The sequence below is a fragment of the Scomber scombrus genome, chromosome 23, assembly GCF_963691925.1.
Source record: "Scomber scombrus chromosome 23, fScoSco1.1, whole genome shotgun sequence".
Lineage (NCBI taxonomy): Eukaryota > Metazoa > Chordata > Actinopteri > Scombriformes > Scombridae > Scomber > Scomber scombrus.
Genome location: NC_084992.1, coordinates 3,032,819 through 3,058,741, shown reverse-complemented (window position 1 = coordinate 3,058,741; position 25,923 = coordinate 3,032,819). Strand labels below are relative to the sequence as shown.

At 38.9% G+C, this 25,923-nt stretch overlaps 3 protein-coding genes across 3 annotated transcripts in view; all 3 read left to right on the top strand.

Moving 5' to 3' along the window:
• The window catches only part of LOC134006179 (zinc finger protein 208-like), a 1,001,836-nt gene that overhangs the window by 889,724 nt on the left and 86,189 nt on the right, over positions 1-25,923 (top strand). The gene's annotated exons all lie outside the window — the stretch shown is intronic.
• Positions 1,542-14,958, top strand: txk (TXK tyrosine kinase). The gene is made up of 16 exons (XM_062445283.1): positions 1,542-1,627; positions 7,114-7,165; positions 8,237-8,318; positions 8,424-8,555; positions 9,253-9,317; positions 9,436-9,495; positions 9,614-9,668; positions 10,399-10,478; positions 10,573-10,697; positions 10,801-10,875; positions 11,843-12,014; positions 12,160-12,376; positions 13,132-13,196; positions 13,315-13,433; positions 14,264-14,421; positions 14,774-14,958. Exons 1-16 carry the CDS (start codon positions 1,615-1,617, stop codon positions 14,843-14,845), a joined length of 1,542 nt encoding a protein of 513 aa, XP_062301267.1. The 5' UTR covers positions 1,542-1,614; the 3' UTR covers positions 14,846-14,958.
• Positions 16,856-24,918, top strand: LOC134006226 (cyclin-dependent kinase-like 3). The gene is made up of 11 exons (XM_062445314.1): positions 16,856-17,023; positions 17,594-17,788; positions 18,111-18,295; positions 18,387-18,499; positions 18,859-18,998; positions 19,315-19,403; positions 19,685-20,552; positions 21,339-21,685; positions 21,842-21,935; positions 22,026-22,164; positions 24,743-24,918. Exons 1-11 carry the CDS (start codon positions 16,856-16,858, stop codon positions 24,916-24,918), a joined length of 2,514 nt encoding a protein of 837 aa, XP_062301298.1.

Sequence of the window (25,923 nt, the reverse complement as noted above, 5' to 3'; positions counted from 1 at the left end):
AGCCATTGTTTTCCATAAGTAGTAGCAGCATGAAACATGAATCTGCTGATCATTTCCTCAATTAATCATTTAATCTATGAAATATCAGCAGATTAATCAATAGATGTTTCTCAATTTCCTGTCAGTCAACCAACTGTTTCTGCTCTACATTCAAGAATAACTCAAATATAAGTGTCTTTCATAGTTTTCCCCCCCATCACATGTTCAATTACAATGTTGTATAATAGTAGCTGAAGCTGGTTAAAGGGGTTTTGTTTTGTTTTGTTATCAGCAGCATATAATACAACTGATACATTGCCTAATTCTGTTGTTTTATATACTGTATGCATTGAGGCTGTTAGGCACACAAATACTTTGTCGCACTAATTTGCATTTTGCACAGTAAAGGAATATCATCATAACATCGATTTTTCTCTAAAACCCATCAATACCGTCTTCTTGTGCTCCTCCACCACCCGCTAAAAAACAATAGATACTTCTGTTTCCATTAACTTACAAAAAGAATATCAAATAGCCCATTTAATAATGTATTAAACAGTTACTAAGGAAAAAGAGAAAGAAATAAGGAAAAAATAAAAATAAATGAATGATTATAATTTGGACCTAAAACACTGAAATAAAATGAAAAATAAAACTATGAAATTCCTTCATCGTGTCAAAATTACAATTTGACTTTAATTTTGACAATAATTTGACAAAATATTTGGTTTTTAACCAAAACATTTATTCCCAACAGCCTCAACTGCGCTTTGTTTTGATATGAGTACCACTTAGCAAAAGTTAGCATTAAGCTAACACACGTCACTAAGAAACATGGTAAACATTACACATGCTAATCAGCAGCATGTTAGCATTATTATTGTGAGCTTGGTAGCATTTAGTTCAAACAACAACAACAGAAAAGCTGTTAAAAGTGTTGATTAAATGTTTTTTAATGTAAACTCAAACTTTAATCAGAGGAATCACATCCTTGGTTCAACTTTACACCATTTCAGCCGATTTTTTTTTTACATTGTGTTTTACAGTGCGTGCTTTGTGTGTGTGTGAGCTCTTCCTGGAGTTATTCGCAGAGACGGATGCTTTGTGGTTTCATTCACGTCATTCTTTCACTTCCTCTCCATCTCTTTGTCTTCACGTCTCACCCACTCTCTCTATATATACACAGACGTAATAAGGATTTGTTTTCAGTTCAGACGTCAGAAACTTTTATCAATGTGGTGAAAGCAGACAAAATAAGCAACAATAAATCATCTCTTCTTCTTCTTCTTTCTCTGCATGTGTTTCTGTCTTTTCATTGTCCTCCATTCTTCTTTTCTTCTTCTCTTGTATTCTTCACCTTCTCTACTTCCTCCACCCACTTCTATCTCTCTCTCTGTCTCTCTCTCTCTCTCTACCTTATTGTCTCTACCTCTTTCTCTTTATCTTTTTACATCTTTGTCGCTCAAGGTTTCCCACCTGTGGCATCATATGAGCTCAGTCGACGCAACTGATTGCAGAGAAAACAGCGCTGACCTCAAAAAACACGAGCTGAAGCAGAAAAGCTGGAGCTGAAGAAGACATAGAAGAAGAAGAGGAGGAGGAGGAGGAGGAAGAGGAAAGAGAAGACAGTCGACCATGATTCACTCAAGTAAGTACCTGTGCACACACACACACACACAGGCACATCTGCAGATACTTCATAACAAACTCTAACTACACCTCACAGTAGGGAATATAACACACAAAGCATTATCGGATGAAATTACACTTTCTTGACATTCGGACGCAGCAGAAAACAAAACCAGGATGCAGCAAAAAAAAACAAAAAAACAAAGAGTTCGACAAATCTAAACAACCGAAGCGTTCAGCACAACATCAGGTTGAGTAGAAGTTACGAAAACAGATCCATTTCAGCACTGGCGTGGACTGAAAAGTAAGAATAAACTGCCAAGAAAGTCAAAGTAAATGTGTACGTACACTTTGGAAATGTGACAAAATAAGCAGAGTTGGATCAATTCGAATGCTATCATACTGTATGTGCTGTAAGTCAAAAGAGAAAGATGTAAGAATGTGAAGTAAAGAGTGGTTAAAGGAGTGTGAATGAAAGTTATAAACATCTCTTACAATACTGTCTTTGAATATGTCTTTTAATTCACAGATATATGAACTAAAATCTTGTGTTTTCCTCTAAAACCATGACGACCAGGCTAATCAGACCATTGTGAGATTTAAAAGTGGCGGTTGAGTTTGAAGGTGTCACAACACAAGGAGTCATATGTGGCTCTTTCTGCTCTTTTAAATGTTAACGTTCGTATGTTAGATAGAGACGTGCGGAGAGGTGGAAACGGTGATTGAAAGCAGCAGCAGGGAGGCAGAGACACACCTGTCTGCAGAGTGACACCTCTCTGATCTGCTGACTACACTGAAACGTTCATCAGATAAAAGTGAGGTTTCGGTACTGTTTCTCTCGCCCAGCACCAGGCAGGCATTAAGCTCCACAAGTCCTTCAAGTGAAAACACCAAATACGCCTGTTTCTAACGATGCTTTTGTGTGTGTCAATGATTGTCCTCCGAAACTGTTAACACATCACATGCTGAAAACCTAAATGTGTTATAAGATGTGACAAAACTGTAGTTAAGGTCTGGTTGGGTTTAGGGGAAAGATGATAGTTTGGGTTTAAAGGACAAATTCACAATGATTGAAGTCCGTCTGAAAACAACAGTCAGGAACCCAAATGAACATTAAGTCTGTTTATCTTGCTGTAATGATTCCTCCTGTTCATACTGACCATTAGAAGATCCCTTCATAATGCACCTACAATGGAAGTGATGGAGGACTAAATCCACAGTCCTCCTTCTGTGATCTAAAGCTAATATGAAGCTTCAGCCGACCATCTTTCCACCTTTGCATCCTCTTTGGTACAAATTTGCTTCTTTTTGTCAATATTCCTTCAATGCAGCTCAACAATGAAACACACAGAGTGAACTCTGCACTTAAAAGAAAGAAGTAACAGTGGAAGGTATACATTTCAATCAGGAGAGACAAGTTAATAGAAAGATATTTATTGTAAATATGTAATGAACAAAATCTTAGTAATGACAAAGTCTTTGGCGCTTGAACTCCATGAGGAATCATATCTGTACAGCTGCATATCTATGTAGATCCCCCATGAAGTCCAGATACTGGTGGTGGTGATTGCTGATGAGACTGAAGAGAAGATGGCAGATGGGAATAGACTGCAGATCCTGTAGAGAATGGCGGAGATGGGGAGGTGGTGGGGCGCAGGAACAGCTGTATGACAGGACTGAAGCAAAGGGAGAGAGGCACATTTAAACGGACCGCTACAAGATGATAGGTTAAGGCTGAAGTGTGGCGTTTTGCTATTGGTTGCTGAGATTGGCAGGTGACTGGCAACAATTGAGATAACGCCCTAGACATAGAGATCTAGGTAATAGATGAGCATGGTTGAAGAAGGCAGAAGTTACCAGTTATGCCTGTATGTTTTTAGAGTCTTCTGACTAACTGTGAATCCGTCCTTTAAAGAAGTACTTTGTTAAGATCAGGGGTCAATCGTGATCAAGGTTGGAAGAAACCATTTTCACTTTAATGTCCGGTGTTTTGTCGTCGCTGTATAATAACATCAAATGATTGGAAGTCGGCTTTTTAAACCAGTTTATCACCAACAGAATCAAACAATGAATGGTTAAACAATGCAGGTGTTACTTTCAGTACACACCTCCTACATCACTGCTTCCCATCTTTTGTACCTTGTGACATCTTGAACAAAGCACTGTCTTCTTTCCATCATCAATAGTTGATGGTCTGATGAATGCACACCAACAACTAACCTCAACCATAGTGTTGTCATATCATAAAAGGTCATATTTCAACAGTGATTTAGTTTTGTCCTGCTGAGTTCATGGACTAACCTTTTATCGTTAAAGTTTGAGGACTTGTTGTATAATAAAGGCATAAAATGGCCTAACAATATGTAACAAAAACATTTTTAGAGACAAGCTGTGTTATGGAGGTCAGGATATAGACCTTATATGAATTGGATGACATAATTCTTTCTTATAGACTTTCCAAATTTAAATTCGGATGATAAAAAAGTGTTTTTTTTTGGCGGGGGGCTGACTCAAAATCACCTCCTCTAGAGAAATATATCTCATCCACATTCGGCCTAAGTTAAAAAAAAAATAATAAAAAGCTTGACAATTTGTGGAGATGATCATGAGGGAGAATCAGAAGCACCATTTACTCGTGCTGCGGAGAGCTCAATGGTATAACATCGAAGAATATAGGAGTCCAATTTTTGAGGACAAGAGAATGAGGAGGTTTAAGGTTAGCAGCAGTTATGCCAGCTACTGTATATGAAGATAGATGTCGTGACAGCGCCCCAAACATGAAGCCAAAACATCTTGATCGCCCCCTGATGGCTGGCTGCAGCGTAGGTCATAAATCATGTCCCCCTGTGTGTTAGCAGATTGGGCTCGAGCCAAACTGAAAGAGCAGAGCACACATTAAATGATGGTTTTTGTCATTTTAAGATCTTATCACGCTGATAGTTAGTTGTCCAAGTGCTCAAAAATCAGCCCGACTCTACTGTGCATCTAATGACATCACACAAGCGAGATGGCCAGTCGTGGATAGGAGATATTTTAGCTTCACTTGTGTGTAACGGCAGGAAGTGGAGACTTGTTGTCCATATTTATACATAGTCAATGCTTGAGATTTACAGTACAGATAAGTCATTTCACAGAAAACAGATGTGGTTGTGTGTCAGTGAGGAGTCACGTATCATGTGTGAACAAGTAAATTTGTGTTACTCATTGTGTGTAACTTGTGAAGTGTCAAGTAGATTCTGTTGAGATAATTAAAAAGAATTTGCTGGCGGTCAAAATTAGTAGAGACGCCTTTCCTATTTACACATAAAACATTATAGTCAAATTCAGGGTCTAGGATCATGCAGGATTTATGCAGCCCCTCAGTTCAACGTCTATCTGCAACAGGCCATTTTAGCTCCTGTCTCTTTAAGGCCCCCTCCTAATAAATCCACTTTCTTCTGATTAGTCAGCTTCAGGAAGCTTCCTCCAGCACCAGAGGCTATGTAAACAAACTATAGTAGTGAGATATTACAGCTTTTTCTTCTTGTTCACAACATGAACAACACATGGAACAACCTTAGCAACAAATGCGACATAACAGATGGCCGTTTGTGGGCAACAATCTGATGTCATCACGAGGAGGAAGTAGAGGTCACTTTTTAAATGAGGCTTTCAGAGCCACAAGTTTAAACTTAAAGGCAGCATTTTTACATATGTTCACCTGAAGTCTTGGAACTTGACCATGTACATTTGACATAACTGTGAATGACAGATTGCACATTGCAAAAAGCAGAATATCCCCTTTAAGTCGGCACTAATATAATATAGATACCACGTCCATATTTCTGTAGGTACCATGAAACTGTTGCAAATGGGATGGATTGCTAAAGAAGTGTGCCATTGTATGGAATGGGATGTTTTTTATTTATTTTCTTTAGTTGAGGGTTAGGTTAAACATTAAAATCATGAAACATAAAAAGGGTCGTAATAGGTCAGTCTCCAGTCAACAGAAGAATCTTGTTGAATAAAACAAACAAAAGTCAGTGTTGCAAAAAAAGTATTTATTAGCTAGTTGAACATTGACATTAGCCTTAAATTCTATATGCGAAAAATATGTATAGCTAGTTTGAGTCTAAATAATTTTGAGGGGATCCAATAAAATCGGTTTATTATTCTCAATTGAATAAATGTAGATATTTTGTCCTTTGATACCAGTTCGGATTTTTTCCAAACTGACTTTATGGGAAAAAAGCTGCGTTTCATAGACTTATTTATCAAGAGAAAATAGTATCTAGATACCTTGTGACCACATCCTTATATACATAATATCTGATGAGCAATTTTAATCTCCGGGGGGCAAAATGTATTCAAAATGCATGCAATAAAAAACTAGAGATCTGCAAAGGGCTTCAGAGACGTATTATTATTATTATTGTGTAATTTTGTCCACCATCTTCAGGCTGTAATAAATGAGAAATTACTAATACAGAGTTAAGGGCTTGACCACAAACTTAATGAGGTATCTAAATATTGACTGAAGACTGAAGTTGATACTCACACCCACTTAAAGATGTGCAATAACCAGATTTCATTCATATTAACCTGATTGGGCAGGTGGGAGACGGCTGACAGAAGGAAGAGCATAAACATTTGTTTTGCATATATCCAAAAGCTAAAAGTCGAAAGTCTGTTTCGTATCTGACTGGGAAACCTGTGGAGGAAGGAACTTCTTGGTTGGCCTACATAAACATCAGAGACAGTGTTAATGGGATGTTGGTTCACCACAAACCACTAGAAGAATTCATCTCTCCTTATGGCATGATGGGAGGATAACTAACATATCAGCTGTCTGTGCATGCAACCGTCACCTTTTAGGTCACATAGCAATCGTCGGTTTGCAGACGTGTTCACCTGCAGACACACAGAAAAAACAACAGGAAGACATGCTGCCTGTGTCTGTCTCTGCACAGACACACAGTCACACTCATACGATACAAACGCTGAGAAAATGACCCACACTTTTTCTACTTAATCGCCCACAGAACCGCTCACATGCGCTTACAGAAAGAGAACGAGTGTGTCAGTTCTGCAGAAAAGGAAACTACACTTCCGGACAAAGACCTCCTACTCAAAACCACAAAGAGAAAGACAAAGACACATAGACAATCAGAGAGTTTAACTAAAACATACGTGGAAACAATAAGAGAATGTGAAAGAGATTAGACAAATTTAATTAAATGCATTATTTATTGAGGTACTATATTTTTTTTTGGTGTTTTTTTCACTTAGTCGTCAATAAAATCGCAAAATGTCCGTTGCAAGAGTTTTCGTAAATATTAAAGGGTCAGTTCACTCAAATTATAAAGATAATCTAGCGGCAGTCAGAACAACCTTTGTCTTTGGCCGACGAAATGCACACAATGAAATATAAATATGAATATTAGTATTAACTATGTTTTTTTATTATTATTCACAGTAATGTGGTGTTAATGTGTTTTTACCTCTTAACTGTTTTTCCTCCTTCAGATCACTCCATCCACTCAGTCTTCTGCTGCTGCTGCTGTGCTGTCCAGACCAGGTAAAGTCCGTCAGTGTTTTGCTTATATTTATATTATATTTTGCTTATATTTTATGCTTCAGCTCCTTTTAATATTAATTGTGATGGTTTTTTACCTGCTTTCAAAACCAGTTCAGTTTCAGTCCTATTTAAATTCAAACAGCTAAACAGAGACTTGTGATTTACTATGAATTATTGCTTTATACAAATGGGAATATCAGTCCACATGTATCTAAAAGTAGATTAGATTTCATCTGAATCTGTGCATCAGTTTCATTGGTTCATTTAACAAACAAGTCTACAGCTACACTTTTGGCTCATTGAGGCTGCACTGAGGCAAAGTGGTGCTTTGGACGAAATGCTCCCCTTGTTGTCATTTTGCTATTTTACTTGTATCTTGGTGTGAGTCCCCCAACTCACATTTACTATATTGTGAGTTTGTTAAAGTCAAATTATTACAGTTCATCCTGAGTAGAACATGAATGTAGGCACCAAAGGTTCATGACGATCCATCCAACGGTTGTTGAGACTTTTCACTCAAAGCCATGAATGTAAACTTCATGGTGATGCAGACGACAAGTCAGAAAATCACCAAAGTTGTTATTATATATTGTCTAGAGACCACGAACATCTGAACCAAATTTCATCCAAAAGTTTCACGTAAAACCCCAAAGGGACTACAGATGACAATGAGCTTTAAGCTAACTCTGTACATAAAATTGTAATATTTATGTTTAAAATTGTAGATTGTCCCAAGAATACTTGCAAAAATAGAGAAGTGAAAGTTTTGAGTTCCCCTGAGCTACACTGATAGTATAGCACCCAAAGGAGACGTGGTATTCACTCAGATGGATTATATAACTACAGCAGTATCACATCTTTGCAAACATTCAAAGTGTTCTGAAATAGAAGAAAACCAATCGCTACATAAAAGGAAGGAAGGACATTTGAGTAAATATCAGTTGTATTTTGGGAAACATCATGACTATGGCCCTTTAAAAATGAACTAAGCAGTAACTTCAGTCTTGTAACCCGAACACTCGATGAGATATTCCATGGAGAGAAATAAGTTGATTCATTGATTGGTTTCAGGGAATTCAGCACCCGCATGGAGCTGGAGGGAAGCACCTCACTGTGTTTCCAGAGCAGACGACACCCAGGTCACGCCTGCCGGGTAAGACAGAGCATGTGTTCATCATGAAGATAAATGAAGGTAAATGAAGATGGAAGAGTTATATGTGTTTTTATCTGTTAATTTTTTTTTTTGCCTCTTTATCAGGTCGACAGGTCGAGGAGGAAGCTCCCGCTCCCCCCTCCCGAGGATGAGGATGGTGAGGGAACGGGTTTGTTAAGTGTCGTTGCCATGTACGACTTCGTTGCCAAGGAAGACACTGACCTCACACTCAAACAGGTACGCACACAAACACACAATAGAGTTTAACCTTCGTGTCGTCCTACCGGGTCAAATTGACCCCATCTGTTTTAACTGTTCCTTCTTTCCTCCCTTCTTTCCTTCCGTCTGTCCTTCCTTCCTCCCTCCCTCCTTCTCTCTTTATTTCCTTCCTCTCTCTTTCCTCCCTTCCATTCCTCCTTCCTCCCTCCCTTCCTTCCTTCTGTCCTTCCTTCCTCCCTCGCTCCTTCTTTCCTTCCCTGCCTCCTTCCTTCTTTCCTTCCTCCCTTCCTTCCTTCTTTCCTCCCTCCCTCCTTCTCTCTTTTTCCCCCCCCTACCTTCCTCCTTTCCTTCTTTTCTCTGTCCTTCTTTCCTCCCTTCCTCTTTTACTTCTCCCTCCCTCCTACCTCCCTCCTTTCCTTCCTTCCTTCCTTCCTCCCTCCTTTCCATCCTTCTTCCTCCCTTCCTTCCTTCCTTCTTCCTCCCTCCTTTCCTTCCTTCTTCCTCCCTCCTTCCTTGTCTCGAGGACAACAGGAGGGTTAAACAGTTAGTAGATTAATCTATTGAAGAAGATTCCAGCTTCTCAAACATTAGATTCTGATTAATTGAAAAGTTAAATCAATATGAAAATAACAGTTAGTTGCAGCTGTAACGCTCCCACTCACTGTACAGAGACACAAACCCAGCAGTAGATATGTTAAATGTGTTGCGTCCACAGGGAGAGGACTACATCATCCTCCACAAACAGGACCAGCTGTGGTGGAGGGCGCAGGACAAACACGGGTAGGTGAGATGATGTGATTGTATCATGTTGTCCAAATGAATCATTATGAGCTATAAGCATAATAACATTAGCAAGTCAACAAGTCCAACTGTTTTCTTTCTACTGTGTTTCTATCAGGAATAAAGGCTTCATCCCCAGTAACTACGTGACAGAGAAAAACAGAATTGAGGCAAACTCGTGAGTCTCATATTGCAGTTTGTTTATTTTTTCATTATTCAGAGGAAAACTGAAATATCAAATAGTTTTTCAGTCGATCAATTAATTGCATTTTCTTGTCTTGTTTTCCTTCCTGAAGGTGGTACTGCAAGAACATCACCAGAACAGAAGCTGAGCAGCTCCTGAGACAGGAGGTATCTACCTGTCTGTCTACCTGTCTGTCTACCTGTTCATCAATCAATCTTTATTTATATAGCGCCAAATCACAACAAAGTTATCTCAAGGCACTTTACACATAGAGCAGGTTCTAAACCGAACGCTTCAGGTTTTAATTTTAAAGAGACCCAACATTCCCACGTGAGCAAGCACTTAGTGACAGTGGCAAGAAAAAACTCCCTTTTAACAGGAAGTAACCTCAGAACTAGACTCAAAGTGCCTCGACCGGTTGGGGTAGAGAAGAGAGAGAAAGAGGAGAGGGAGAGAGAGGAGAGAGAGAGAGAGAGAGAGGAGAGAGAGAGAGAGAGGAGAGAGAGAGAGAGAGGACAGAGAGAGAGATAGAGAGAGATAGAGAGAGAGAGGCAGGATAGGAGAGAGAGGAAGGAGAAGGAGAGAAGAGAGAGAAGAAGGAGGAGAGAGAGAGGAGGAGAGAGAGGAAGGATAGGAGAGAGAAGGTCCGGGACTGGAGTCTGTCATCCGGACGTCTACAGGCCAGATTACCTGTGAGACGAGAAAGCACAGACAACTCCGGGGAAGAAGTTTAGGTTATTGAATGTATTAATAGTACATGAATATTCATATGTCTGTACATGCAGTGGTGTAGCTAACTGACAGAAACAGTGACCAATGTCTGTTTATATTTGTTATGAGTGTTAAAGACGTCGTGTTTGTTGGGTGGAGTGATGTATTTGTGGATGTTCTTTTCAGGATAAAGAGGGTGGTTTTGTGGTGCGGGAGTCCAGTCAGAGAGGAGTCTACACTGTGTCTGTTTACACTAAGACAATAAGGTGATTCATGTTACAACCTGAACATTTACATACACATCAAGTGGTTGCCTATAAACAGATAAAGGTTTCAACTTGTTTGTTTTTGTGTGTGCAGTGCTAACGGCGATATTAGGCATTACCAGATTAAAACATGTGACAATGGAGAATTCTTCCTGGCTGAAAGACACACCTTCATCTCCATACCTGATGTCATACACTACCACGAACACAACGCAGCAGGTACACAAACAACACTGTGCATGGTACGGTCGAAACAACAGTGCTATATATTTAATACTACGTTAGATATAATATGTGTCTGTTGGCATGTGTCTATGTGTAGGTCTAGTTACCAGGTTGCGGTATGCAGTCGGGCCAATGGGAAGGTGTGTTCCCGCCACAGCAGGATTCAGCTCAGGTGAGTAAATAAATGCATAGAAACACACATTTAGATTCTTCTACAAGATTGTTTATCATATGTTATGTTACAATTATTCCAACTGTGTTTTAACCCTCCTGTTGTCCTCGAGTCAAAGAAGGAAGGGAGGAAGAAGGAACGGAGGGAGGAAGGAAGGATGGAAGGGAGGAAGAAGGAACGGAGGGAGGAAGGAAGGGAGGGAGGAAGGAAAGGAAGGGAGGAAGAAGGAAGGGAGGAAGAAGGAAGGAAGGATGGAAGGGAGGAAGAAGAAAGGAAGGGAGGAAGGAAAGGAAAGAAGGAAGGAGGGAGGGGAAAAAAAGAGGAAGGAAGGAAAGAAGGACAGAGGAAAGAAGGAAGGGAGGACGACACAAAGGTTAAATTAATAATACTTTTTCTTAACTTTAAAGCATTCAGCAGTTTCCATTAACTCCAAGAAGCTATAAAAATCTATTTGTAAAGACTTGTTTACACTTATCTCTTATATCTCTTATCTCTTATATCTATTATAACACACATTTGTAAGTGGTAGCTGCCATCTGCCATAAACACTAAACATGTGCTTTGATGCATGCAAACCAGCGATGTGTAAGAGTGAGTCCATAAATAGGAACCAGGAATCAATAAGCAGAAGAATAGTATGTGTTTCAGTTCTCACAGATACATTCAGAACTGATTGTAGATACCCAGCCCCAGTTTCAACTTCATTACTATTTGGTATGAAGTGAATTTAAGAAACAAAGGAATGCCTTAAAGTTAAAAAAATAAGCTTTTACCAAATTAAAACACAGTTGTAAGTATTTTATCATAGTATGTGATGTGTTTTTAATTAGGTAAAACATGCTAACATGGGTTAAATTTGAGACATAGCTCATTTTTCTTTTTTATATTTATTCTCTACTGTATCTGTCTTTATCTTTTCCACTCATCCTCCTCCCTCTTTTCTTCCTCCCTCTTTCCCTCCCTCCAGAAAAGTGGGAGATCAACCCCAGTGAGCTTACCTTCATGAAGGAGCTGGGCAGTGGTCAGTTTGGTGTGGTGAAGCTTGGCAAGTGGAGGGCTCAGCATCGAGTGGCCATCAAAGCTATCAGGGAGGGAGCCATGTATGAGGAGGACTTCATCGAGGAGGCCAAAGTCATGATGTAAGGAAGAAGAAGCAATGGAGGGAGGAGGGGAAGGATGAAGAGAGAATGGAGGAACAGGGCAAGGTGTTGATGGAAAGACAAAAGAAGGACCTTGTTGTCAACACAAGGAAGTGAAACTGTCTGTCTTTGTTGTCTCTCCTAGGAGGCTGTGTCACCCTAAACTGGTACAGCTATACGGCGTTTGCTTGCAGCAGCGCCCCCTGCTGATCGTGGCCGAGTTCATGGAGAACGGCTGCCTGCTGAACTTCCTACGGCAGAGGGGAAGGACTCTGAAGGAGGCCTGGCTACTGTCCATGTGTCAGGACATCTGTGAGGGGATGGAGTACCTGGAGGCACATTGTTTCATACACAGAGACCTGGTGAGTCACAGTATGTGTGAACGGAAACTCCCAAAATTGACCTGTGATTATATTCAGCTGGTTTTTCATGTGACACTTTGAGTTGCATCACACAGTGTTTCACTTGTACTTCTCTGTTCTCCTTGATTGAGCCTCTAAGCAAGACATCTGGGTCTCCTAAAACCTTCAGTTATGACTATATTTTTGACTACATACTTGCACTCTCTTGCCTTATCTTTTGCACTTTAACACACAGCCTCAGCCTCAGACCTTGGTTTTTATTTAGTATACTGTTCTTAGTATCCTTATTCTTATTTAACTTGTATTTATACAGATTTTACTTTTTTACATTCCTGTTTATGTTGTATGTGTATGTTATGGGTGATGTCTCTACGTGTATTAAGCAGCTTGGACCCTAAATTTCCCCTAGGGGATCGATAAAGTTTCTATCTATCTATCTATCTATCTATCTATCTATCTATCTATCTATCTATCTATCTATCTATCTATCTATCTATCTATCTATCTATCTATCTATCTATCTATCTATCTATCTATCTATCTATCTATCTATCTATCTATCTATCTATCTATCTATCTATCTATCTATCTATCTATCTATACCAATAGCTGTGAAATGGGTATAAGTAAAAAGTAATAATTAAAAATAAATACTCAAGTAAAATCCAAGTCCCTCAAATCTACACTTATTTAGTAAATGTACTGCTGGCTGGTTAAGTTATTCATCAGTTTCTGGATATTTTTCTCTCTTCCAGGCTGCAAGGAACTGTCTGGTTAACGAGAACAACGTGGTGAAAGTCAGTGATTTCGGAATGACCAGGTATGGCCACCATTTTTATTCCAAGTTTTAAGAAAACTAAACTTCCCACAATTTATACATTCAAATTTGAAACTATACAAGTGCAAGCAGTTTTTTTTAACTGTGTTCATGTTTGCAGGTACGTTCTAGACAACCAGTACACCAGTTCTAGTGGTGCTAAGTTCCCCGTAAAGTGGTCTCCTCCTGAAGTTCTCCACTACAGTAAATACAGCAACAAGTCTGACGTCTGGTCCTTTGGTGAGGAATGACTTCATGATCAGTCTTATCAGTGCTAAAAGTAGAATAAGTCAATAATAGGACTAGCAGTAGTACTGGCAGTCTGACAGTCAGTAGTAGATTGGCACCAATTATTGGATTTGACCCACACAGGTTTTAAATGATCATTACAACTCATGTTTTAATCTGAAGCTGATGGTAACAGTATCTTTAAACAAAGAGCAACAGATATACAAATACAGTGATGAGGTACAATAGCTGACAGGGCTTTTTAATTACTTATTCAATGTATTTCAATGTTTTAATTTCAGCCAATTCTTTATAACTTCATGCCTGCTCTATGTATTAAAAATATATTAGATTGTTGTTCATTTGAAATGTAAATAATACAAGACATATTAAACTCATAAAATGCATTTAAAACATAATCATTATTTTCCTTAGAGATATATGGGTGTCTGTAGATAATTATCTCCATCTAGTGGTGAGAGGTAGTAACTACAACATCTCAGACCAAGAGAATCCAGCCTGGCATATTATATTATAAAAAAGTAAAATATATCTGTCTTAAATAGTGTGTATTATTTTGTTTTTTAATGTATGTTTCTTTCCTGTTTCAAATATTTATGGATGACTGGATTTTCTGTGCTCTAAATTCAGTGAGTAATTCTTTGTAGAGGTGAATCAGTCACCTCTTTTGTAGACGATAGGAAGGTAATAACCATGCTGTTCCTAATAAAAATGGATATTTTTACAGGTAAAATATGAAAATCCAAAGTAAAACTTATAGTAACAGCAGTAGCAGCATTACTGGAGGTTTTCCACCAGTACTGAAATCTGTGTGTTTACAGGTGTTGTGATGTGGGAGATCTACTCAGAGGGTCGGACTCCGTTTAACAACCAATCCAACCTGGAAGTGGTCAATGACATCACCAAGGGGATCCGACTGTACCGACCGCACCGTGCCACGCAACCGCTCCACGCCATCATGTACCGCTGCTGGCATGAGGTAAACACTCATTTTGTTTCACCATGACCAAAAAAAACATTTTAGCTCAATTTCTTGTTATAACATAATAACTTTTTTGTTTTAACAAGATCCTTCTCACATTACAACAAGATATTCTTGATCTTTTATTAATCTCGTTATATCACAAAACATACTGTAAATGGAGTTTGAATTTTAAGCCGGTGTTACCACTTACTTATTTGTATTTATTGTATGTATTTGTTTTTTAAAAGTATCACACATTTTGTAAACCACTGTATCAAACCTTCACTTTTTTCTTCTTCCTCTCCTCCAATCCCCTCTGTTTCATGTCCGTCATCCACTCTTCTTCTTCTTCTTCGGTGAACTGTAGAGGCCTCAGGGTCGTCCTTCTTTCTCAGAACTACTGGAGGATATCAGAAAACTGGCAGAAAACCCTGATTGATATGCACATATTGTTTTATTGTACTTGTTTTGTTGTAATAATGTGTTTTTAAACTATTTTTTAATGTTATCATGAATGTACACAGACTGTAAATAATTATTTGTTCATTAAACACTTTTTATAATGAATCTTGTTATAATATTTTATCATCTCACCACCCCTCACATTTATCTGCTGACCCTTTGGAGGGGCCCCACCCCTAGGTTGGGAACCACTGGACTAAACTAGCTAACTGTATATAAAGTAGTGTAAACTAGCTCCACCTCCAGCAGCTACAACAGTAACATGCTGCTCTAACACTGATGCTTCACTATTAATAATCTAATGATGTCATAATAATAATATATCAGTCAGAGGACCAAACCACTACTTTACTGTAATACTGCATACTACATCACTCATAATACTGCAGTACTTTTACTGTAATACTGCATACTACATCGCTCATAATACTGCAGTACTTTTACTGTAATACTGCATACTACATCACTCATAATACTGCAGTACTTTAACTGTAATACTGCATACTACATCGCTCATAATACTGCAGTACTTTTACTATAATACTGCATACTACATCACTCATAATACTGCAGTACTTTTACTGCAATACTGCATACTACATCACTCGTAATACTGCAGTACTTTACTGTAATACTGCATACTACATCACTCATAATACTGCAGTACTTTTACTGTAATACTGCATACTACATCGCTCATGATACTGCAGTACTTTTACTGTAATACTGCATACTACATCGCTCATAATACTGCAGTACTTTTACTGTAATACTTTAACTACGTCACTAATACTTATAGTAGGATTTTCATGCAGGACTTTTATAACTTTTATAACTGCGTATTTTCACATAGTAGTATTGATACTCTTACAGAAGTAAAGGATCTGAATAAACATACATAAGTAAACTGCTTGAATAAAAGTGGGAGTGCGTAGCGGGAGGCGTTACCGTGGCAACGTGTCGGGTAACACACCAGAGTCAAGTTAACGTGTCCGGTGACCGCGAGACAACATCATGTTACTCCAGTGTTTACGTCGATAACGAAAGCTCAGCACGCAGATCAGACAGATAGAGGAGTTTCCCTGTAAGGTCAGTGTTATCTAACGGAGTTTAAACTGTACAGAGGCTGCAGGTTGATGTTGTTGTTGTCGTTTATGTTCAGTAGTATCTGTAATGTTTCTTCTACTAGCTAGCTTATAAAGTTCTGTTAACATTCACCACATTAAAAAGTACGTTTATAGCCTACTGACTGAAGGCATGTGTAGATACTCTGCTGTTAAACAGGCTTTACTTTTAAAGATTAAGTTCACAATTTTTAAGTTTGTGTGTTAAAACAACAGTCAGGTGTTCATATCAGTCTCCAGGAGATGGCAGATGTTTTTGTGACTACTGTGACTAAAAATGTGTGATTTTGCAGCAGTGTTTCTTAACATTTGTGATATATTTGTCAATGTTTTGTCTGCTTTTGTGCAGGAAATATGAAAAATTACTAGCTAAAGAAAATAATGCTTTTTTTTTTCATTTGCATATCATGTCGCTTAGGAAAACAACAACAACATTTAAGTCACACTGCCACCAGTTCACGTTTGTAAAGGACAAATCTGGTGTCACTTAATCGGCTTAAGATGTGGATTAAACAGTGTTATAAATCATGCATTAATTGTTCATTTCTGGCAGGATAATTAGATGTAATTTAAGCACAGTGCACAGTTTCAGTGCCTCTCCTCATGTGTGGACAGCAATGGATGGAAGAAAGTTAAAATATTTGGGCTTTACAGGGGATCAACAATAAATGTGTTGAAAGTTATGTAAAAGTTTGGATGTGAAGTTCAAAACTTCAGCTTTGCAAAACTTCAGCTTTTAGTTGTAAAATGCATGTTAGTGTTTTATTGCTATAATTTAATCCAAACAAAACAAGACAATCTCAGTTGTTTCAAGCAAATTAAACCCTTCTTTTCTTTTCTCATCTTTCAGGTTGTAGAGTTTAATGGAGCGTTACGAGTCTTTGGGTCTGGTCGGGGAAGGCAGCTACGGGACTGTGCTGAAGTGCCGTCATCGAGACTCTGGGCGCCTTGTTGCCATTAAGAAGTTCATGGACTCAGACGATGACAAGACGGTGAAGAAGATCGCCCTGAGGGAAATAAAGCTGCTCAGGGTACCTGTCAATCATTCTAGTCAGACACAATGAGTCATCAGTCATGAGTCTCTGAGTCTGAACAAGCAGCCTGTCAATCACAAGTCAAACACAACCAAGAACTATTCAGTTATATTCATACATTTAATGTACAACGTAAAGAAAGAGGAAAAGAAATTAGCAGCTGAAACCAAATTCAGAGAGCAGTAAGTTGTGCTGAAATAACTGATTTGCCAGGAGATGGTTTTGGGTTTCAGGTATTTTCTAGAAATGAGTGTCAGCATGCTTAAATAGGATAAAGATAGTCTGATTTGCACTTGATCCTACAGAATGCGGCTTTCACCATGCAAAAATATATCACTTAAAGGAAATATCTGTCCTTTGAAGGACTTTTTGAAGCAAAATAAGTGATGATGCCTCTGAGGAACCATCTCTGCTGCCTTTAGTACTGGCTTCAAGGTTCACACACTGTTGTGGTTAATTGATATTGACACAAAAATGCTTTTACATAAGGTTAGGGACATAATTAGTTGTTTGTTTTGTGTGGATAAGATATGTACTTATTTCTCCACTGTCCTTCTAACCATAAAGCAACTGCGTCATGACAACCTGGTCAACCTTCTGGAAGTGTGGAAGCGTCGCCGCCGTTGGTATCTGGTATTTGAGTTTGTGGAGCGGACACTTCTCGATGATTTGGAGCAAAACCCGAATGGCCTGGACCTGAACACCAGCCGGCAGCACTTGTACCAGATCCTGAGGGCCACCGCCTTCTGCCACCAGCAAAATGTAGGGACAACAGCAGACTGACAGTCCAAATCTTAAACTTCTTCACATCCACAAGGATCCGTTTTTTCTAACTACAGTTTAAGATGATAAAGAAGTCTATTAGCTTTGCATAATTACTGAAAACTGCGGGACGGAAACAGCCAGCCTGGCTCTGTCAGCTAATAAGTCAGTGATAGTTAACTGAACATATAATAGCCACCTAACAGTCTTGACATGATCTAGACAACAAGATCAGGCAGCTGATGAAATCATCAGTTCCTAGTCAGAAACAGAAAGACATTAACCGTGTCTTCTCAATCTTTTCACCTGTCCTCCCTCCCAGATCATCCACCGGGACATCAAGCCAGAGAACATCCTCATCTCTCAGGGTGGTGTGGTCAAGCTGTGCGACTTTGGATTCGCCCGCATAATGGCGTCGCCTGCCGAGGGTGGCATCTACACCGACTACGTAGCCACTCGCTGGTACAGAGCCCCCGAACTACTGGTGGGAGACACCAAGTATGGCAAGTAGGTATTAGTGTGTAGACCTCAGGATGTGTTAGTGTAGGTGTTCTATTGATAAAGATGTTGACAAGTGTGTGTTTGTGTGTCTGTGCAGACCAGTAGATGTGTGGGCTGTAGGTTGTTTGTTAATAGAGATGTTAACGGGCCAGCCTCTGTTTCCCGGAGACTCCGACCTCGACCAAATATATCACGTCGTCAGGTTCTTTGGTAAGAGCTTCACACTCACATATGTCCTCTCACACTATGCCTATGCACACAAGGGTGTAGGTTTGATATCAGAATTGCACATGAAAATCCAGATCTAAAAAAAAGCTATTATTAAAATGAATGGTTTTATATAAGGTAGAAATGTAGTGTACATTGCTGTATTTATACATTAACACTTTACAAAATCACATTTAGTTTTGTTGATACTTTATTGTAAGTAAAAATCGTACATCTTCACAAAAAAAGAGCATTGTCCTTTACTGCTACTGCCTCTCACTGATGTTTAACTCTAGCATCGTTTTGCAGTATGCTTTAAACCTGCAGCCAATCATACTGTACTTTGTTTTACTCTACCGTAGGTAACCTGACAGCTCATCACCAGGAGTTGTTCTACAGGAATCCTGTATTTTCTGGAGTTAGATTGCCTGAATGTCCTGGCAAAATCCCACTGGAGCAGCGTTTCTCTACAATCACACCCACTGCCCTGGACCTAGCACAGGTACACACAAATGTACATACAGAGACTGTAAAAAAGAAAATATTATATCTGTGACACTAATATGTTTCTTCAAGCATGTTTTGAAGTTTCAAATGTGCTTCCTTGTCACTTGCTAAAAATAGAAACCCCAACTATTTGTACTGTAAATAAATACAATCAGTGATAAGAAGCATAAAAAGCAGCCTGTGATCTATGCATGACACCACACCTATCTTACTGTATCACCCCACTTGCCTTAAATGGTGGTGTCGGCTGTGGATTTGTTCAGATGTTTGTCAGTTAGACAGTATCATTACCCGTGTGTTGTCTCTATAAGGATTGCCTTCAGATGGATCCAGAGAGACGAGCTCAGTGTTCAGAACTGCTAGAACATCCTCTGTTCACAAATGACTCTTTCCAAATCAGGTAACTATGTGTGTTTCTAGTTTAACAGGAAGATTTACATGTTCTTAGTTGTGTGGTTTATTTTCCCAAACAGAAATAATGAGTTCTTTCTGGTCTCCCATCTCTGCCTTTAGAGTAGGTTGGTACACCTTCAAATGTATGTTAGCCAGGATTGCTAATGGGAACTTTTCCAATATTGAGCAGCAGTGATACACAAAATCAAATCATCCACCTTTTGACAGCTGATTAGCCTCCAAAAATCAAATTACTAACTTGCTGCTATCTCTGCTATCTATATGCAGGTTTTTGGATGAGCTGAATGCTAAGATCCAGAAAGACCACAGAGAGAACTCTACGCTGCCCAAAATAACCAAAGCCCCGAAACGAGAAAGGGATGAAGAGGATGAGAGGAACCAGAGAGGCAAAGACAAGAAACAATCTGAAGACCTGGAAGTGAAAGTCATGAAGGAAAAGGAGAAGAGAGATAAAAAGGAAGAGGAAAAGATGGAGAAAACAAAAGGAAAGCAACCTTCAAAGCTGTCTAAAACCAATCGGAACCCTTCAGAACCGTTGATGTCAACCAAACAATCCAAAACTTCAGGAGCCAAGGTTTTCGATAATGCAGCAAAAACAACTGTGACCACGAAAAGTAAACTGGGAAAACCTACTGGTGCACAGTTGAGGAAGGAACTTGAGATTTCTAAATTAAGTAAAACTTCCAAATCTGATTCAGAAGCTACCAAGACTGCAACAGATCTGAAGGACAATAACGCAGTGGCAGCTAAATCTAAACATGGTAACGTTGCTTCTACAGAGCCAATGGGGGACCATTTGAAAAATATGGATATAAAACACATAGATTATAGGTGCTCAGAGTCAAGTCAAGAGTTTGGGAAGAACTGTAACAACACAGACACAAAAGTGCCCAAAACGTTGAAAAGCTTGACAACCGACAATCCAAATGGGAGCTCATTTCCAAAGCCTCGTTTGGAATCAGTTGACGATGGAACAGAAACCAATATAACACTAAAAACTGTGTCAAAGAATGACCACAATATTGCTACTCCCCCAACTATGTCTAAGGCATTCAACATGACTTCTACCTCTGAACATCAGACAGATCGATCGACCATGGGCACAGAGCAGAGAAAGGCCTCCGACTGTCCGAAGGTACTGTCCTCAAACCCCAAGCCAACTAAGACTACCTTGAATTCTGGTGCAAAAATGTCCAAAATCAGCACATTATCCTCCAGTAGCCTTTCAAAAACTCGGAACACGGATCTCTCAACACAGTCGCCTACAGTTCATGTAGAGACACTAACAAAAGGAACCTTAAATCCAAAGTTGTTCAAAACCAGCTCAACATCAAATGCTAAACCTACAAATAACAGTGCATGTATATCTCAAAAACCTTTGAACCTTTCAACAGAAGTATGTATCACAACCAAAAGTCAGCAGGATAGTTGTAATACTCAAAACAAGAACATCAACAAGGACGGATGTTTTAACATAAGCCCAGTGAACAAAACACCTGAAAATCACATTTATATAGCCCATGCTTCAGGCAGAGATTACAAGCAGGATCCTGAATCTTCTGAGCCCTTCAGCATCAATGAACAGAGCACTTCAAAGTCTAAAATCACCACCGAATCCAGAACATCAACCTCCATGCTGAATGAAATCCCTAAAACCATCACATCAGTAGAACCTACTATTCCAAAAACATTAAAGGTGTCAGATAAAGAGAACAGAGAGTCTTTAATGAATCATTCCTCAAAGGTCTCTATAAGCTCAGGTAATGAGCAAAAGAATAACAGGAGTGAGACGGAACCGAACATGAAATTATTGAAACACCCTCACTCTAAATCTTTGGTTGGAGAACCTAAAACAAAGCTTGGGAGCTACAGGTCAGCTACAATGACCCCAACAACTCTGAAAACAACATTTCCTCCTGAGGCAAGCAAAAAAAGTGTCAACCCAGAAAGGAATGACACAACAAATACAGCCACCATCGCAGATATGACGTCAATCAAGTCTACAATGACACCAGACCACAGACCTTCAAGTAGAAGCTCTGTCTTTCACTCAAACATGGACAGTGCAGATATTCATGAGTTTAATATCAGTGAAAAAACTGTACCTCCTCAATCTCCACCACCTCCTCCTCCACCTCCCTCCTCCACTCCTCTCCTCCTCCCTCCATCCTCTACACCCCTCATGACTTCCATTGGCACCAGAAGCCCTGCCCTCAGCGATCACCTCAGTCTGGGCTCAAGACTTCACCCTGGAACTCACAGCCTTAGGTACTAAAGTTCACATAACATTGGTTTCAGGTCAAGTTTCTGCTTTTCAGCACCATAATCCCAATGGCCCTAGTGCAAACCTTGTTTCTGTAAATCAACTGGTGTCTAATTTGACATATGATGGAATTAATTTGTGTGTGTATGTCTGTGTTACAGGAGTATAGACAAGCCAAGGTATCATGGTGGCATTTATAGTCGACTGACCCAACAGTCTCTATCCAACCACATCACAGGATCACTCACTGCACAGGTAGCTCGTTGTATCCATCATATCTCTCAAGTCACTTTTCACTCATATACAACAGAAATTGCCACTGTGAATCTCTCGGTCTCCCCTCAGGTGTTGTCAGAGATGAGTGTGACATCTGAGCGATCCTTCCTGTCCAACCGCAGCAGTGTTGCAGTGCCCAAAAGGAAGTTGGACATTCATTTCCCTGATCTGAGGAGCTCAGTGTTGCCAGAGCTCAGAGGAAGAGAAGGTATGCAAACTACACAAAACTCTTTACATAGTAACAATTCAGCAAGGCAACACATCAATCCCCCATTATTGATGATGGCCCATTATAGATGATGGGCCATCAATAATGGGCCATCATCAATCAATCAAACTAGAGTTTAAAAATACTTACACACAGATGTGAAGTTCTTTAAAATTAAATCGGTGTTGTTTGAGGCTTCACAACACAATGAAAAGAGATGTTTTAGCATCCCCCTTCATATGAATGAGCTCACATTTTAAAATCTCAAGAAGAGGCAAAGACAATAACAATTTCTGCAATCGTTCTCCAGTCAGTAACATTCGAAATGTTATTTGACCCACAGAAAAAAAGTCCTCATTTTGTCTTGCTACTTCGTCAAACTAAGCTTTCCCTCATTCCAAAATATGCACAAGATCACCACTATTTAAGCTGATACGTAATCAATTGCATGAACTGAACATGCTAATATATTAATTGAATCAAGGACAAACACAGAGGAACTCCATGACCACGTGTTACAGGTGAAGCATTGAAGGAATCGTTTCTATGTACTCTCTATATACACATTATTCAAGTTGTACACCAGCTGAGCTATATGTTGAGAAACCAATGTAAGTAATAATTTGTCTAATCTTTTCCCAGGTAAATACGGCAAATGTGTTACCAAGAATCAGAGAAAAGAGAAACATCCAGTTCCCTTCATCCCTCCATCTGAACCACAGCAGCATGAAAAAAACAATACTGACACAAACAAACCCTAATAAAATATGTAATTCACTTATGTAGCATTAGCAGTGGCTAAATATAGTAATGTTGATGTAGCACTTAGCAAAAAGCCAAACCATATGTATGTATGTTCTAGTTATTGGTTATTATAATGATGATGATGTAAATACAACAATGCAACAATTATATTATTATATTTTATAATAATTTTGAGCACCTTCAGTCAAACAAGACACACACAAAAGAGCTGTCATTTTTATTGAAGAGAGTTATTATTTTTCAGGCACCTTTTTTAAGCTTCAGACAAGCCATTTATATGTAAACACTTTTTTTTTTAAAGAGCATTAATGAAATTGTTTAACTTGGGTATTGTAAAAAAAATAAAGGCTGTTGAAAAGGAAGATTGGTTGCGTCACTTGTGGTTTATGACAGCAGCTAAGCTAACAGCTCTGAACTAACATATAAATACTCTTTTCAAGATTACAAAAGCTATGTAAATGCATGTATGTTTTAAAAGGAAGTCTGTATAAAATGTTAGCTTATAGTGTCACAGTAGTGATGCAGATATACAGATACATCTCGTGTCTCATTTGGCTGTTACTTTAGCAGTAACCAAGGTATGCTACCAAACTATCATGAAGAAACAGTCTAAAAACTGTAACTTATATCAAACCTTCTCCAACTACGGTTTGATGATCAAATCAAAATGTAAAAATGTGGAGATCTTTAAAACATTAATATTTGTCACTGGAATCCTCTGAAGGAAACAAACCTATTTTCCATCTGTTGTCATTGGCCCTCCATGCTCTCTTCATCAGCATTGTCTTTATCTCATCACTATGAGATGTACTGTCCCTTCTTAGTGGCAGCCTTCCTATTAGCTGAGGGTTAAAATGCTTCAACCCTGGGAGAGAACTAGCTGCATGGCTTCTGCTAATGACCAGAACACAGTACAGGAGGCAAACAGTAGGGTAGTTGAATCTGTCAGTGAAAGGTCCTCCTGGCGCTGGCAGCTTCCCGATTGGTGTTCCAGTGTGTTTGGTACCCGGCTTCCTTGGTGGCAATAGGACAGCTGGGTGTTTGGTTATAGTCACAACCGGCTGGAAAAGATTAGATATAAGAAGAGGCAGCTTTTGAGCACAGAAGCATTGTACATAAGAAACAAACAAGAAACACATTACAGCAACCTTTAAAATCATAATGAAGGAAATAAAATAAGTAAAAAGAAAGGAACAACATTTTTAGAAAGACGCTTTTGTGCTTTTTTCAGTGAGTGAGCATCAGTCTCATGTCTGGATGTAGTTTGCCTAGTTTAGCATACAGATTACATAACAGCTAGGCTAGCACTATCCAAAGTGTTTTAAAACTGTTGGCACACTTGTTAATGTGCAATTGTTATTTTAGTATGCAGTTAGCTTCTCTATTTGTTCAAATGTGACTTTGTGCAGCTTCATAATATCTTGTGGCTCCACCTAAAACCACAACTTGTCATTTCTGTTGATATACAGATTAAACAAATGAGATAAAACATGTAATTATAAAACTTTACACATGTTGGTAGTCGTGCTGCCTGCTTCCAGTCTTTATCCTAAGCTAAGCTAACCACACCCTCCAACACTCAGACATGGCTTTGGTATCAATGTTCTCACCTCAGTTTTGGAGAGAAAGCAAATAAGAGCATTTCCTAAAATGTTGAACTTTTCCTTTCAAGTAGTATTAAAAAGACATAAAAGTAAACAACATAATAAGCAATAAATATTACAGTGTAGTAAACGGGCAAAGGGATAGAAACACTGCAGCTGACCAATCACCATGGATAATAAAAACACATTTTGTTCCATGTTATGTACAGATACCTTCCTGGCATTGGGTGAGGTTGTGGTTGTTGTTGTGGTGATGGGGTCGGGTGTGTTGACAGGGAAAATCCTGCAGGTGTCCTCCACAGGAGAACCATCAATTTCTGGAAGATTGAAGTCCAACGGAGAGGGGAAGGATCGAGCTGAGAGAGGAAAGAAGTATGATAACTAACATTTACCAACAACATCTGGTATCCACTATATATACCAGCCTTCTTTCATTAATATGAAGTGGATTTTAAATTAAACATCCCTTGAGTTACAAAACTTTACACCAATAATGTTTGGCTCGGTTAGCATAATTGGATATTCATTCTAAACTAACCTCAACAAACACATTTGTCCATGTAAGCAGATATAAACAAATCAAAGTCATACTTACATTTACAAAGGAATATATTGTTTGTCATCCTAAAACTTTAAAAAAAAAAGTTTTACAGAGTCATTGGACAGAGCTATAAATGTCCGAAGTCATTACTAGATAAGACATTCCTAACCTTTACAAGTAAATCACCAGTTTGAATATCTAGTAATTATTAATACATTAGAAAAGACTTTGCACACAAACTAATGGATTTACGAACAGCAACCACCTCCAGGTGTGTTGGTGCTCATAAGGAGTGCAACAAAGGTTCAGACCTCCATGGTATCAATGTTGAACTCTTTGTCTGACAGACGCCACGCCACGAACATGATGCGATGTTGCTTTTCAAAAGAACTGTGTATCCTTCATCTAGTTCGCCTCGTCTCTTTTACCTGTTTTGTTTACACCACAGCACAACAGTAAACCTTTACTTTGTGAGTGTGCCTTAAGGTGTCTGGGGTGCTATCTGATCTGTCAGACTGTGTTGCATATTTCATGGTAATAGGTCTAAGGTGTGTTTTACTTTTGTCTTTGTCCTTTGTGTGCTGCCTGGAAGACAACATGCTAAAAATAAACCTTGCCATACATAATACAACACAAATCACATCTCTTTATGCAGCATTTTTGGGGAACTTTTTTTTCCACAAAGTTTGGTTTAAAATGAGAAAATTACATTGGTACTTACTGTGAGTCAAGTCGATGCTCTGAACTGTGAGAAGGAGGAAAGAACTTAACAAATCTGTCCACCTGCAGGACATGACTACTGATGGAGAGAAAAATTAAAGATCAAAGCAAGACGAATGAGTAAAATGA

Excerpts from the sequence above, each read along its gene's own strand:
- LOC134006226 (XM_062445314.1), top strand. The coding sequence starts at position 16,856 with ATGGAGCGTTACGAGTCTTTGGGTCTGGTCGGGGAAGGCAGCTACGGG. Across the intron at positions 21,686-21,841 it reads CCTGGAACTCACAGCCTTAG|GAGTATAGACAAGCCAAGGT; the intron begins GTACTAAAGTTC and ends TCTGTGTTACAG. Across the intron at positions 21,936-22,025 it reads CAGGATCACTCACTGCACAG|GTGTTGTCAGAGATGAGTGT; the intron begins GTAGCTCGTTGT and ends GTCTCCCCTCAG.
- txk (XM_062445283.1), top strand. Across the intron at positions 13,434-14,263 it reads GTCTGACGTCTGGTCCTTTG|GTGTTGTGATGTGGGAGATC; the intron begins GTGAGGAATGAC and ends GTGTGTTTACAG. Across the intron at positions 14,422-14,773 it reads TGTACCGCTGCTGGCATGAG|AGGCCTCAGGGTCGTCCTTC; the intron begins GTAAACACTCAT and ends GGTGAACTGTAG.